The sequence below is a fragment of the Camelus dromedarius genome, chromosome 21, assembly GCF_036321535.1.
Source record: "Camelus dromedarius isolate mCamDro1 chromosome 21, mCamDro1.pat, whole genome shotgun sequence".
In the NCBI taxonomy this organism is placed as follows: domain Eukaryota; kingdom Metazoa; phylum Chordata; class Mammalia; order Artiodactyla; family Camelidae; genus Camelus; species Camelus dromedarius.
The window spans coordinates 27,383,147-27,399,767 of record NC_087456.1 but is presented as its reverse complement, the minus strand read 5'-3'; the positions used below and the strand labels follow the sequence as shown (position 1 = coordinate 27,399,767).

General features: G+C 38.9%; 1 protein-coding gene across 10 annotated transcripts in view; it reads right to left on the bottom strand.

Moving 5' to 3' along the window:
• Nucleotides 1-16,621, bottom strand: part of ESRRG (estrogen related receptor gamma) — a 579,813-nt gene that overhangs the window by 211,050 nt on the left and 352,142 nt on the right. Inside the window, exon 1 of one of the 10 annotated variants that reach the window (XM_031438378.2) lies at nucleotides 606-817. The exons of 8 other annotated variants lie outside the window; for them this stretch is intronic. In XM_031438378.2, coding sequence (XP_031294238.1) covers nucleotides 606-661 — 56 coding nt within the window. In that variant the 5' untranslated portion in view covers nucleotides 662-817. Of the gene's footprint in view, nucleotides 1-605; nucleotides 818-16,621 lie in introns of those variants that run through there. One more of the 10 variants, XM_010993125.3, reaches the window with a different exon arrangement.

Genomic DNA, 16,621 nt, shown 5'->3' with positions numbered 1-16,621 from the left:
TTAATGGACTGATTTGTCAGTTAAGTGCTGACTTAATGCTAACCATGCAAATAACGTTATTCCAGCCCCGAATTGCACAGGGCTAGTTTTTAAATTGTTCTCTGAAGGAGAATTAGTAAATGTGCAATTTTGCCTCTAACTCTGCACCGTAAGAAATGACAGGGAGCTGAAAATATCTGTCAAACTGCAAATACATAAGAGGCACTCAATAGTATAAATCATTTTGAATATTGTATTTTAAAACATCTTTCCTTGGGAAAATGGGTCCTAGTAAAAGATGCATTTTAACAGTTCACTAAGCATTTGTGCCAAGTGCCTATTCTTAGCACCTGAATAAGAAGTGACTGTCACACAGCTGTTTTACTGACAGTCACTGAGCTTTGCCTCAAAGGTAACACTGTAGCCAGAGAACAATTCGCGACTTACTGAATTAGGAGATCACCCTCAACACAAAAGGCACAAGACAGACACAAACAAGCACTCGTGCACGCAAAACACCCAGGGCATTACCTGAATCAGGGCGCAAAGATCCATTCTGGCCACCCCCACACACGCACCCCCACGACGAGTTTAAAAAGGAAAGGAAAAAAAAAAGAGGTACCTACTCTTCCTCGTAGTGCAGGGAAAAAGATTCAGGAAGGCAAAGTTCTACCGAATCCATGTGCGACCGGCAACCATTATTTGTGCACCCCTTGCTATAAATCAAAGTTTCCTTGACAGAGCACAGTGCAATTAACACAAATGTTCTCCTAGTGACAAGCCTATGGGCACAGCCAGTTGGGACCAAAGCTTTCACACTCTCCTAATCAAGGACTTAAAGCCCCGATTGGAGCTTATTAATATGAAGTAGAGCTTAACATATGCAGTCCCACCGGCCCAGGCGCGCAGCCGATTGGGGGGCCTCTGCCCAATCAGGAGGGAGGCGACGGGAGGCTGCGAGGAGCCGCGGAGCCAGGCAGGTAGGAAGGGTGCGGAGGAGCCGCGGGGGCTGCAAACGGCGCGGAGAGGGCAGGGCGGCGGGGGCGCGGGCTGCGGACGCTCCCGCCAGACCCCGGGCTTTGCCTTTCCTTTCTTTTCCTTCCTCTTTCTTTCTTTCTTTTCTTTTTTTCCCCTCCCTCTGGGAAGCTAGAAAAGAAACCTAACTAACTTAACTCTCTAAGCACTGGAGGGAATCCGGCTTGGGTTTCTGACCTAAGATCTCTGTTGCCTTGAACAGAAGAACTCACACGCAGACTCTCAGTTAATTTGGGGAAAGGATTCTGCGGAAGGTAGAGAATTAAGTTTGTCCTGCCGTTGTCTGTGTTTTATTGCACTCGGGGCTCCTTATTTAGGGCTGGACTTTCTCATTTGTCCGTCACCGTGTCGTTGCCTGTTTTCCTGCTCTCTACTGGGCATTCAAAAAAAAAAAAAAAAATCAAAGACTTGCTTCTAAATTGTTCGGGCATGTGAACTGGGATCGTCATGTCTGAGGTGGAACGCAGTTTTACGCAACTACAGAAGAGGAAATAGTGCATCAGTGCAATCTGAGAGAATGCCTATGTAAATAAATTCGGGGTGTAAATAAATTCTTTACCTGCTATTGCCTCTCTACCTATAGATATAGGATGCATAGCTTTTGAAAACAAACGTAAACAAGTGCAGAACAAATTGGCTCCTCCAGTTTCAGGGGTGAGAGACTGAGAGCTGGAGGGTAATTACTACAGGGAAACCGTCTCTGCATTTTCACAAAATAAAGACATTTGTTTGTTGGGAGAGCGTTACCCACCAGTACCCTAAAAGTGTTCTTAATCACATACTTATTTCAGTACAAGCTTATAAACTGGGAGACATTTATAATTATACATATGATTTTTAACCCAAAACATCAGCTTTAAAATCAAATGCAGTTTATGTATTTATCTTCACACGTAACACACCCTGAATGCTTTAAAAAAAAAATTAACTCAGAAACATTTTGTAAACCATCACACAGTCTGGTCGTTGAAAGGACTAGGTTCAAACAGAAGTGCTTTTTAAAGAAAAGAGAATATAAAAAGAGAAGGGTGTTTTTTTCCAATAGACTATAAGTGTGTTTTTAGTTTCCATATAACAAAGAGTTTTCTTAAGTCCTATTTTTAAATACAGGATTTTTTTATATGAGCAAATGTACGTTAGAATAGCTACCAGCTATTTATGGCAAAGAGATAACTGCTACCTTATGGAGAGTGGAAACCCCACAATTGTGATATAATTCAGTTGCAGGGCTTTTACCTCTTAAGTCCTGCATGATATAAATAGTATGATCTTTGAGATCAAAATAAATTAGTTCAGATACCTAGTGTGTGTTAAATTCACTAAATCAGAACTCAACTCTTTCTCTCCACCCTCTCAAATTTTCTAGGTCTTTAAAAAACAAAACACTAAAATAGAACAGCCACATTAAAATTCAGAATATAAAAATGACAGACATGATTTGGTCCCCCCACAGAAGAAAGCAATTTGCCTGCCCTGTATTTAGCCAGATCTAAGATATGGGCCTGATTCCTTTTATTTGTGGTCTAAATGCATACAAGTTTCTTGTTGAGAACTCACAGAGCAAAAAAACTGTGCCTAAGAATACTGTATAAAAGCAGGTAGTAAAAGCTTAATTACCAGTAGCATTATGCTGTCTATATTGTTAAATGTGAACTCTGCAATTAAGATGTAAATTTGGTTGTGAGCAGTGAATTAAAAGCGCTCTGAGATGTAGAAAATCCAAGCATTCTGCAGACACCCGGAAAAAAAAAAAGATGTGTCTATTCACTCGAAAATGAGACATGCAATCATTTTATAATTTAAAAAAATAAATATAAAAGCATTTGAAAAAGAGACATGATTTTTCTAAAACACAATAAAAGCAATATGGAAACTAATACTGCATTAGAAAGACAGAAAAATATCTTTGGTTCAAAGATTCCTATCCTGATTTGTGAATACACTAAAATTCTCAGGGTAATTAACAGATCCAGTTTTACACATTTTTAAAAAGAGAGATCAAAAAAAAAAGTTTCCTTCTTATTTTGTCCAGGGACATTTAAAAAAATAAAAATTATTTAATGTACTCAGTGCACCTTAATGCACTCAGCACGCTCAGATCTTGCACCTGTGCAGAATACCGTACTGTATTCAGTTTCTTTGCATTATCATGCTGTGACAGAGCCTGTCTATTACTCCTTTGAAATGGCTTTTTAAAGACAAGATTTGTAGTCAATTATTTACCAATGGACCTTAAGTCACCAGGTTTCATGAGAGTTAGCTTTTATTTCCCAGAATTTTCTTATTTCTCTTAGGGTACTTATTTGACCGCTGATGAACCATTTGATTTCATTGGTATATATTTTTAAACATATTTAGACTCTTATTCACATGTAAGTCTTTTTTCTGTGCTTGCAGAGATCCATGTGCAAACATGCACGGTGTAGTCCCCACTGATCTCTCACTAACCATATTTCATCTATGCAAGGTGCAGTGTCTATTGAGCTAGCTGCTTTCTGAATGACCAGAAGTGCACTAGGTTGGAAGAGCTGGTTTGTTCTCCCTTAGGATCAATGTGTCACCTCTACAAGTCAAGGACCTAAGATTACACATACTGTCTTGAATCAGGTTTTACCAATTTAAAATTTAAAATAACATCTACTGCGCTAAACTTGCGAGACAGCTTCCAGAATATTTTATAAACACACAGCTTAGTCATCTCAAGAATCTTCCCTAGTCACAGAGGTTTTTCACCTTGAAGGAGGAACGAGTGGCTAATCAAAGGAAATAAACACACTATGTGCAACGTTGAGCACAAGCCTTTAAGAATCTCAGCTACGGAGGATTTGCGAGGGGCAGGGGAGACAATGAAACAAATAGATTAACAGCCTAGAATAAACATATATTGCTCACCAGTCTATACACTTCACAATCTTGCCACAAGGAGTCTACCCAAAGCAGGATAAATGGAACAAAACAAAAGGATTGTTTCGCAAAGAATATTAACAAGTAAGGTATTATCAGTCTATTAGGCATCAGACCCTGGGTCCACGCATAGTTTCAATCTCTTCTTCTTTAAACAATGCAGTTTAATAGCCAAACAACTTCATTCTCAGGCCCCAAGGAAAGCACAGACACCAAGCAGAAAATATGTTTCATTTCCATTTGAAAGAACGAAATGGCAACAAACAAAACTCAAGTGAAAACAGAAGGTAGATTGCTGTTGTCTAAACCAGACCGGTTACTGCATTTGATGTGAGTCAGAATCATTTCCTGAAACATTCTAACAATGAATTCTAGTGCCATTAGAAGGGGATGAGAAGTATTGAGTCCTGCTCTTATTGCACGTTAATCACTATTTTTTGTTCCCACCTTCCTTTCTGAAAATTAACAGGACTTACCTGTATCAAAGTGTTTATAGTTGCCACACTATCTCTGCAGCAAATTTTGATTTTATATCACACATTTGCCATTCGTTAAATATTTCAAACTAAACAAGGCATCACAAATTTAGATTTTCAAATTGCCTTGTAATCTATTTTTGCAGATCTTTCCTCAAGACCATAAAACCTTTGAAAAGCTTCTTAAGTTTGGGAACCATCTTCCCTGCTGTCTTTGATACACTGTATTGTATAGTATACCACATTACAAAAAGCAAACCAAGACTGTTACAAACTACTGTCTTCAACTCCAAAAGCAAACCCACAAGGAACACTCCTGGAAGAAGAACCTCGGAGGACAAGCAGAAGGTCTAGTCTCCCAGTTCCTCTCTGCCCCCTCATACGCTGTGTGCCTTTGCACAGATCACCTCACCTGTCTTGTCCCTAGTTTCCGCTCCTGGGCTTTGGGGTTTCTTTTATGCTATAAACCTGCTTAAGAACACACCTTTCCCACTGAGAACATGAAGACTTCTTTCAAAGTCGGTATGACTACTCTGTATCACCACCAAACCTCTATCAATTCATCAAACCTCATTTTCTCTTGCCTTTCATTTCTAGGGCACAGGCTTTGATATTTAAATTATTGTCTCGATTGGCAAGAAGCAATCATTTCTACTGAAAGTGATCGCTTCCACAGAAGCACTAATAAAAACCTTTCCTTGTGACAAACCTCTCGTCCTAAAAAACCATCCCATCCCCAAATTACTGAGTCCATGTAAAAAAAAAAAAGCCCATTTCCCTGGGGAGCGATTACATCACTCCATAACACACCAAACTCTTTCCCCAGTGTTTGTGAAAGTGGGGGGGGAGGGGCAGGGAAAGAATCAAAGGAAGACGGAGAAGCTAATAGAGGCAATTTGATTTCTGTTTAATTAATTCAGGATTACTTCACTTTCATTTTGTCAAGCTAATAACATACACGGTAGAATGTCAGTAAAAATTAAATTATAAACTACAGTAGCTCCAGTGGGAAAAGTGACTTTAGTTATGTTGTATTTCCAACATCCTTACCCTGGTAAAATACCAAATGCATTTTTTCTAGTATCCTACCAGCTTTCTATAATCTGCATTACATGTATTTACAGAGCAATAGTTAACATTTTGAGATTATACGTTAATAAATGAGTTGCAGTGATAAGTCTTTCCTGAATGTTAAGCACCATGAGCTAAGTGCAGAAAACATTCAAGGTCAATGTCCCATTTTAGACCTTTTCAGGCAGCTGTAATATTATGATAATCAAGCTTAAAATATTCCTATAGAAAGAGTAAATTAGCCTTTTCACTTGAAAGATGATTACGATAAACAATAAACCTAAGAGAGGACAAAATCCCTATTTTTAAAAGCCATAAATTGTTGACTCAATCATGTGTGTGATAGTGTTGTCCAAAATAAAGGGTAGCTTAACTCGGGGAGGAAAGCAGGGGGAGGAGTGGGGACGGAGCAGGAGCGGGAGTGGAACAAATATGACAGATTTCCCAGGAAGCAATACTTGCTTTGATACCAGCAGAATGATCAAATTATCTATCTTATCCACCCCATTCAACCTATAGTATATTTGAAGCTAAAAAACTGTATGTCCATGGCACATCAAAAAAACACAAAAGTATATTTTTTCCGGATGTATATGAACATCAACATTATTTGAAAGTTCTCTTTTCCTATTGCTTCTATGAACCTTTTCGTTCAAATTTTCAAAGGACCAGCAATTAAAAAAAAAAGTGAGCTATTTAGCATCTGGTGTCCATATAAACAGGCTTCAAGAAATGATTATGCTTTTTTTGATCTTAGAACTCTCTGACATACTAAGGTTCCTTGTCATAACTGAATACATCTTGATAAAAATCTGCTTCCCCTAACCGAGGCAAATTAATTAGGGCAGGTGTGTGTGTCATGCCTGCAGAAGTCAGGTGACGGTAGAAAGCCTAGAGCTTGGTGGTAACGACAGGCTATTCTGGAGTCACGCCTGGGGTTCAGATTCCAGTTATGAGGGCTGAGGCTTTGGAATTAGGGTCGTATCACCCACCTAAATCTCAGTCCCCTCAGCTAGTAAATGGCAAGAACAATAATAGCAGCTTTGTAAAGTTGTTATGGGGATTAAACAAGTTAAACCAGTTTGGCACAGTATCTGGTCCTAGTTGGGGGGACCATGTAACAAGGTGGGCCAAGAACATTCTGGCTTACGCCAATTTTCCCAGCCTAATAATTTATGGCACTTAGTCCTTACACTCTCAAAAGTGCCTCAGTTTAGATACTACATTCTGCTGTCATCCTACACACAGTGAGCCCTCCATACATGTTAGTTATATTATTATTTATTATTATTATCATTATTATTAATTATTATCATTGACGCATAATTGATTTACAATGTGTTAATTTCTGGTGTATAGCATGGCGATTCATATATATTCATATATATTTATATATATATATATATATATATTCCTTTCCGTATTTTTTTATTATAGGTCATGACAAGGTATTGAGTATAGTTCCCTGTGCTATTCAGTAGGTCCTTATTGTTTATCTATTTTATATATAACAGTATCTACAAATCCTGAACTCCCCTATTTTTAAATCTCACTAAATGAAACAGGAGATATAAGAGAAAGACACTGACAATTCATTTGGCCTTCATCTTTAACTAGTTCAAGGTACTTAACATAGAAACAAAAAATGAAGTGCAAATACTCCCCCAGTGAGACTATCGAGGACTTCAACCATCAGATGATAGGAACTGCTTGCTATAACGCTGCCACACAGATACTGTTCCCATGTAATGAGCAGGAAAAATAAAGGTTGCCCCCCCCCCCCCCGAAGCTACCATCACGCTTTGTGCCTGAGCATAAGGAAGACGGACTTGGGAAAGTTAAGTGATTCTGCTGGCTCTCCAAAGCGTTCACTGGTCATTGTTCACCAGAAAGAAGGGCAGAGAGAAATTGCTCCTGATCCTTTTCTCTTCCTTTAAGACACTCCTTCCACATCCCGCTACCCCAGCCGCTCTGTCAATAGTGCTGCAGATTTTATAACCATCCCGAGCACAAGCTCACTCACCCAGGAGCTTCTCCGGTCAGATACCCCAAGAACTCGATTTCTTCACAAGGCTTTGCTCTTGTTACACTGAATGGCCACGAATCTATGGTGAAACAGAAACTTTGGGCCACAGGGAATTACAGGCTGGGGAAGGCCATGGGGATTACTAGTCCAACCTGGTTACCTTACAGGTGAGGAAAGTAAGGCTCAGAGTGGTTAAGAGCCTTAACCCAAGTTACACACCTGGGTAGAAGAAAAGCTCCTATTGGAAATGATTACATTTCTCCCCTTTCCAGTGCTTACATGGTAACAAGCAACTAATGTCAACCTCACAATTGTTGACTGTACACCAGTGCCTAGAACTCCAGCTGAGATCTGAGCCCTCTAAGGACAAAGGTCCCAGGTAAGAGCCAGGGAACATCTGATCCCAAGACATAAATACCCAAGTGTATTTGTACCAGAATGTCCTCTACTTTCTCCAAAGGCTTAGAAAGATAGAAAGGTCACATATTAAAAAAAGAAGTGGGGTTGAATTAGTAAAGATGAATTCTCTTTCTTCTCCCCAGGTAATTAGTTGTCCTTTTAAAGAACATTTGACTCTCGTTTCTTTTAGGGATCCAGTTTGTCTTACGTGGCCACTCTGTTTCCCACCCTAACCCTTATCAAACTGTCATCAGTGGAACAGTGCCAGGTCTGACGGTGTCCTCAGGGCCAGTGATGGAGCTCGGTAAATATTGCAGTCGATCTCATCACAACACAAGGAATAGGTTTTGGATGAATGAATGAATGAATGAATGACAAATATTATTAGTTTATTATTATTCCATTTAAAGGGGGCTGCCCAGTGTAAAGACTGGGAGGCAAAAATACATGTGATAAATGCTTTTCTGTCCTTCTTGTGTGTCTTTATTCAGTTAGAGTATTAGAGTAACATGGGAAAAATGTGAAAGACAAAGTGATTTAAAAAAAAAAAGAAAGTAAATGGAGAGGGGGGGAGGCTGGTAGAAAAAGACAAAAGGGAAGAAAGAGTGAGAGGCCACAGCCTGCTCTGTGAAGATTCTCTAGCGTTCCCACCACTTATTCTTCAGAGAATTAAGTAAGAAGGGGCAACTTGGCATGATCACTTTCTTCCTCATCTTTCTGTTTTTCTGTTTTTCAAATATTCATAGTGATTAAATATTAGATAATGAAAAATCACATTTATTATTAAAACAAAAGCAAGCAAGCAAACAAGGCTGCCGTATTAGTATCTAAAACCCTGACCATCACTCGGGTAGCATGGAAACATTTTTCTCATTTTTCCTGACAGCAATGCTTTTAAAAATCGTGATATCCCAGATATGTCCTGAAAAACAAATACTTTTTTTTAAATAAAAACATTCAAAACCAGCCCTTGTATGCTTAAATTTCGATATTAAGGATTCTAGGGTATCCTTGGTTAAATGTTGACAAGAATCCCATGAAGAATGTCCACACCTCTTCTCCTAGGCGGCATCACGCTGGAGCCGCACTGAACCCTGAATACTTTGAGAAGGTGGTAGACTTCTCTTCTTATGGGAGAGGAAGAAGGGAATTAATTAATCAGCAGACAAAGACAAAGATTTTTGCCTTGAGGCCAATTTCTACCTTTCTTTACTGCCTGTAATTCTTTCACCCAGTCCTGTGTGTTCTGTTTGGTGGTTTCATTCCAAAAGCAAGAGAGAACACAGCTTCCTACCATATCAGGGAGAGCCAATTTTTTTTTTCTAGAAAACCACACTTTGGAAACAAAAGAGAGTGAGACAAAGAATTCCCATCCCATCTCCTGGCAGATGACAATAATGCGAGGTGATGGGGAGGGGGACTGCAGGACAAGCTAATACCCTGGGGGGTTCTTACCTCACCTGTAGGTTGTCCCTAAGTGCACGGTTATTTCCATCACAAGCTTTGGCCAATCAACCTTTGTGTTACGGAAAAACAAGTAACATAATAAAGACCCCATTTTTTCTAGAGTTCAGTTACCACTTGAATTAACTAAATAAAACAAACTAAATAACTGAATAAGTCAAAGACAATTTTCATTCATGAGAAAAGACTCAGATTAATTCACCCTTCAATACATTGGAACTCCAAACAAAGAAGAAAAATGTTAAGAAAGGAAGAATATTTTTCAATCTTTATAGTTTTAAAATATAGCCAGGAAGAAAAGTTTAGCTGTTTAGAAAAAAAATTTAACCATAATAGGTAGAATATCTAATTTTTTGTTATAATTTAACATTAGCAAAAGCTGTCTCACACACATCTCTTCTGTTCCTCACAACAACTTTGTGAGGCAGGGGGAAACTATATTATTATTATCCCCATTTGATAGAGGACAAAACTGAGGTCTGAAGAATGTATTTGATGGCTCAAAGACATTTGGTTTTGAGGTTGCAAAGTCAGGACCTGAATTTCTTGTTTTTTAATTTCTACACCTCTTGTGCTCCTAATCTCAAGCTGTTTCCCATAAATCTTGTTGCATCCTCTTAAAAAAGACACACATGAAGTACAGAAAAGCACTCACCAGTATGTATTTTTGCCCACCAAAACATGGTTTTGTTTTAGGAAAGTGGAATAAAGTTTCTCCTACCGACAGATGACTGGATAAGGAAGTTGTGGTATATTTATACAATGGAATACTACTCCGTGATTAAAAAAAAAAAAAAAGAATAAAATAATGTCATTTGCAGCAACATGGATAGACCTGGAGATAGTTATTCTAAATGAAGCCAGAAAGAAAAAGAAAAATACCATATGATATCACTCATATGTGGAATCTAAAAAGAAAAAAGAAAAAAGAGGACACTAATGAACTCTTCTACAAAACAGAATCAGACTTGCAGACATAGTAAACAATTTTACGGTTACTGGGGGGAAGGGGGTGGGAAGGGATAAATTTGGGAGTTTGAGATTTGCAAAGGTTAACCACTATATTTAAAAATAGATGAAAAACAAATTTCTTCTGTATAGCACAGGAAATTATATTCAATTTCTTGAAATAACCTTTAATGAAAAAGAATCTAAAAACAAATATATGTATATATGGACATGACTGGGACATTATGCTATACATCAGAAATTGACACACTATAACTGACTATACTTCAATTTAAAAAATGTAAAAAAACAAAAACAAAAACAAAAACAAAAAAGCTGCTCCTACCAATTATATTTTTCCTTTCTAACTGAGGAAACACTTGCCTTTTGGATGCCTGATCTGTACCAGGCCCTGTGTCAGTTTCCTAGGATAAACACATACAACACTAGTAAGAACTTACAGTACAAAAAGGAAAGCTGAAGCCACACTTTCCCTTCTCTGTCAGTGCTTTCTCTCAGAAAGCTTTGCTATAGCTCCCCATTGATTAGTTCCTCTTCTCCAAGATTCATGGTAATGCAACCATATTCTAATTCTAGAATCTCTAAGTCAAGGAACAGAGACTTATGAAGGAGGAAAACCGTTCTTCATTAAAAGAAGAAGCAACAACAATTTATTTCAAATTTAAATGAAATTGAAAAATCACCATATTTGCCTGGAATGTTTCCAAGATTTCCTCATTAGTAAAAAAGAACCTTGATCAACCCCATCTAATGTAACAGCTTTATAAACAGAAATGTTCTCTTCAGAATTATTCTATTTCATCTCTCAAATCTTTCCAGAATGCTGTAGAAGGGGACTGCATTGCCTACTTTATTGCTAAGAAGATCCTGGAAGGAAACATGGCCACATTTTGTGTTCTCTATTAGTAAAGATGATTAAATGAGACAATATGAGCTTTAATGGGCTCTTTCTGTGGTTAGGGCTTTCCAATTCAGCCCCACCATTGGCCTCAGTTCCATCGATTGAGCAGCTGGTCCTATTCAATTATTCAATCCTAATCAATATTTGGAGATGTACAGAATGTAAACGTAAACATTCTGCTTATTTTTACCAGGCTTAATTCATGTTCTCTGACTGGGGGAAGAAAGTTACATATTCATAAATAAACCCGGTAGTATTGCAAAGAAAGTGTTTCTTCCCTTATAATTCTGGCTCTCGTTTAGTCAGGTACAGTGTTTAACAACGCAATCCACAGGGTAGACAGAACACCTTTCCACTCCTTCTAAGGCTGCCTGAGGTGCCTCCTCTTCTCTGAGCCTCCCCCAGGGTCCCCAGGCCAAATGAATGGCTCTCCTCTGTGTCCCATAATGCTTTGCATTAACGGGTGTAACTGACATCTATCAAGATGGTTTGTACTTTCTCTATGCCCCCCATCTAGGAAACTTCTTGATGGCCTGTAATCATCTGTGCTCTGCCTAGTACTGTGATCTGGACATTTTAGGCTCTCAATAAATATTTGTCCAAGAGATTGCTGATTTGGGCAAAAATTGTCACATTCATGCTGATTGATTTTTCTGTAAATGAGTTTCAATGTTTCTCTGAAGAAATCCTGTCACTATTTTAATGGGGCTAATATATTTATTCTTTCACAATGAACTACTCACTAAATGAAACTGTATTTTGACTTACAAGGAAAAGAGTACCATCGTTGTTGAATTCCGTTCCCCTCACTCCAGCCAGTGGATAAGGAGAAAAGGTTGACAGCTTTACTCAGGATTCATTTTTTTTCTTAAAACAGGATTCCACAGTGATGGTGAAAACCCTACCTTCTCCTCACCCTTGCCAACCACAAGAGAACTCTCTAGAACAATTGTTTACCACTTCTGAATCCTTAAAATCATGCGGATAAATAAATCTACCTCCTCAGGTGGCCCTGAGTGGTCTCAGTTAACTGAATGATTTACTTAAGGGCTTGATTCTCTGGGTACCACTTCTTCTAAAGAGACAACGGGAAGAAAAATTCTCCAGCGGCAGTTCCAGTGTATTAATGAGTAACCTTTCTAGACTGCATAATTCATACAAAATCTGATGCTTCTAAAGAGTTAAAGAGAGTTTTAACGCCAATATTTATCCCCTCAAGTTAAAGTCAAGCTGAAGTTAGGGTAAGAATAGAATCTCTGAAGTTCCCCCATCTTGCCCACAGACGTGGGATGTGGTAGAAGGAACTCTTGAGGAGCAAGTGTTCTCCATCATGTGTGACCTTGGGGTTGGCCTTTCATCTCATTGGGCTTCCATGAATGATGAAATTGGACTAGTGCAGTTGTTCTCAAAGTGTGGGCCCCAGACTAGCAGAACTGGCTAGAAATGCAATTTTTCAGGTTCCGCCCTGGACCTGATAAATTAGAGAACTGGGGCAGGGGAACTGGACCTGAGCAGTCTGAGTTTTAACAAACCCTCAAGGTGATCCTGCTACCGAAGCATGAGAACCACTGTTCAATGCATTGAGTCTAATGAAGAAAGTCATACAACGACGAAACCGAAAATAAACAAATAAACACACTGCTGCTGACCACCACTGAGGCTAATTCCCAGACGGGACTGTGGCTCTTGAACTTTTAAAAGCTCTAAATTCAATTCTTTTTTTCAGTTAGTGTATGTAAACTGTTTTTTACTCAACTGTTTATCCTTCAGGATCTGAAGTAAACACTGTTAACACTGTGAGAAAACAACATGGCGGCTCAGGGAGCTGCAGGCACTCCTTGCTTTGAGTCTGGCCTCTGCCATCTTTCAGCTGGTAGACTGGTGGGCTGGTGGATTAAACTCTTCTCTATCTCAGTTTCCTCATTTTTAAAATGGTGATGACGCTAACCTCATGTTGTCATCAAGAGGATTCCATGAAATGGTCTATAAATATCCATAGTTGGAAAAATCTTGATCCCCAGGCTACACTTCAGCCAATTAATTTATAATCTTTGGCATCAGAAGTTTTTAAATCTCCTGGTGAATTCACTATGCTGCCAAAGGTGAGACCTGAGAACCACTGGTCAATGGCTTAGCACAGGACCTGGAATCATTATTTTACCATTATTGAACTCTATAAAGGAAGCATTAAGGAAAAGCAGAAACTTGGATATTGGAGAGTGTAGGTTTGATCCTTGTTCTGCAGCTTGTTGGCAAGTATCTGAACTGCTTTTGTCTTAGTGTTATCACCTGTAAGAACCATTAGCGAGAGGGTAGAGAGCATAAAATTCACCTGCCCTGCTTACCTCATAAGGGTGTTGTAAAAACAAATGAGATCATCCAAGTCCAAGTCCATTGTGAGCCACGCAAATGTAAGAAAAGATTATTCTTATGTACAGCCCACAGACTATTTCTAACCTGCGGGACTCTCAGAGGCCTGTGCTACATGTCAAGTCACTAAATGCAAGTGAATTCTAGACCTTCACTAGTCCTGCCCAAGAGGTATATCACCATTTTTGTTGTTGAGGCCATGCTAATACCCAAAGCCCAATGGTTAATCACAGAATGAGATCATCGGGACCCACACTGGAGTCACCTGGGGACTTTGTAAACCTACAGGAGCTTGGTTCTCACCCAAACTCACTGAGTCAGTGTCTCTGAGGGAGTGGCCCACACAGTGGTGTTTGGGGAAGAGGTCCGCTGGGGATTCCAAACTGCAACTGAGATTGAGAAAGAAAGAAAGAAAGAAAAATTAAAAGGTGGCAGCAAGTAATGGGGAAGTGGCTCAAGAGAAGTTGAAAAGCATTTGTGGACCTCAGCTTTTGTCTGCTGTAACAGTGAGGAGCCAGACTTTCACAGATCCATCAGTTTATGAAATTTAAGAAAAATAAGTGCAGTGCTGCTGAGCATCTAGGAGAAAACAGCAAACCATGACGTGTTTATCAGTGAGATACTGAATATAATTTAAAAGTATAGCTTAACACCATGTTTCAGCGTAAGAACAGATGTGAAACGGTTAAAAAAAATATTAATGTAGCGTCCTAAACAATAAACTGGCTTTTCATTGTCTTCCTTAAATTCCTATGCATCATTCAAATGGTTTTATAGCAAATGTGGATGATTTTTCTCACAGATAATAATGGTCAAATGGAACAGAATGTGGGAGAAAAAAAGGAGAATGAGTTGGGGGAAAGTACTGAACAGAGACACCAGACGCTAGGCCTGAGAGAGCTAAAAAAAAAAAAAAAAAAGCTCCCTTTTATTAAAAAAAAAAAAAAGTAAAAAGTTCTAGAACTTTCCAAGTCCTGGCAGATTCCTGAACGTACACTCCCATCTCTCACTTCTCTCTGCTCTTCCCTGGTCCTTCTGCTTAGCAAAGTCCTACTTATTCTTAATACTTGGTTCACCCTGGGGGTGGTCAGAGGAGGCTGCCTGTGGGACAGAGACCCCAGCATCCTTTTAGCATCTTCACTCCCTGGATGCTACTGACTCTTTCCTCCTATTTGCCTGATTTCCCCATAACTATAAGCTTCTTGAGAATAAAACGTGTGTCCTGTTCATCTTTATAAATAACAACCCAGCTTCTTAGGACAAGTGCATAAAAGGTGATGGTCAAAGACTCATTAAACTGAACCAGAAAGCTGCCTGGCTGTGGGAAACAGGAAGGAATTCCTAAAATAGCAAAAAAAGATGTCATAAAATTATAGCTTTATTTATTTTTTAAAAATAATACTCAGCAAAGAAGATTCCTGTATATAACCATCCTTGGTGAGCTTTGGGACTTTCTACTTGAGGTTAAGTGGCAAAGTGGCCAAGGACCCTTGCCCACTGGATTTAACTGGTTGGTGCTTTGGAATGCTAATACTTGATTCTCTAGGGACCAGCAGATAAATTCTATACCAGTGGTTCTCAAAGTAAAGCATCAGTATTACCTGGAAACTGTTCATGTAATTTCTCAGGCCCCACCTGGGGAAACCCTGAGGGCAGGACCCAGACTTCTGCATTTTGGCAAATCTTCCAGGTGATTATAATGCATGCTCAAATTTGAGACCTGCTGGTCCAAACTAAAGAATTTTGAAAAAGAAAAGAAAAAAAAGATTGCTTCCACGTCTTGGCTATTGTACAGAGTGCTCCTCCCCGCCATGTTCACAGCAGCACTATTTACAATAGCCAAGACATGGAAGCAACCTAAATGTCCAACGACAGATGACTGGATAAGGAAGTTGTGCTGTATTTATACAATGGAATACTACTCGGCCATAAAAATGAATAAAATAATGCCATTTGCAGCAACATGGATGGACCTAGAGATCGTCATTCTAAGTGAAGTAAGCCAGAAAGAGAAGAAAAATACCATATGATATCACTCATATGTGGAATCTTAAAAAAAAAAAAAGGACACTAGGAATTCATCTACAGAACAGAATCAGACTTGCAGACTTAGTAAACAATCTTATGGTAACCAGGGAAAGGGCATGGGAAGGGATAAATTTGGGAGTTTGAGATTTACAAATGTTAGCCACTATATAAAAAAGTAGATTAAAAGAAGTTTCTTTTGTATAGCACAGGGAACTATGTTCCATATCTTGCAATAACCTTTAATGGAAAACAAAACATGAAAACGAATATATGTATGTATATACATGACTGGGACATTGTGCTGTACACCAGAAATTGACACATTGTAATCGACTGTACTTCAATAAAACAAACAAACAAACAAACAAAAAACAAAAAAACCCCTCTTTTCAAAGTTGGTTTCCCTAGTATGGCTGTTCTATGTGGGCTGTAGAATCCTGAACTTTCATGAGCAAGTGTTTTAGAACAAAGACAACAGCTAAACTTAATTCCCACCTCTGACCCTGCAGGAAAATGAGGTTTAAGATGCAAACGACAAGTCTGTCTCTTTCTACAGTCTATCCAGCTAGACTCCTTCATCCTTCACAGTTTTCCCTGCAGATTGTCTTGTAAATGTGGCCACAGGCACATCTTAAGTCCTGAGTCTGACTCCTGACCTCGGAGATGTTAGCTCCTTCATTCCCTTGGAAGCACACCCTTTAGATCACTGACTTGCATTATTCTATGCTTAATAGCCCTGACCTGTGCAATATTTTTTATCTGGCTACAGTCCTATCTCTAAATTCTCTGTTTTGAGTGAATACCGATTTTGTGACATGAAGTCTGCGATATAATGAAATGCAAACAATGAAAAGGCTAAATCAGTTTACAAAAAAATCTATTTGTCAAACAGCGTGGAGATGTTCCCAATTTAGTCTGGGCAGTTCACGCAGCTCTTGATAAGGGAGTTAAAAACGTAGCTGTTCACCGAATGAAAATAAAGGTATCTGCACCACAGAT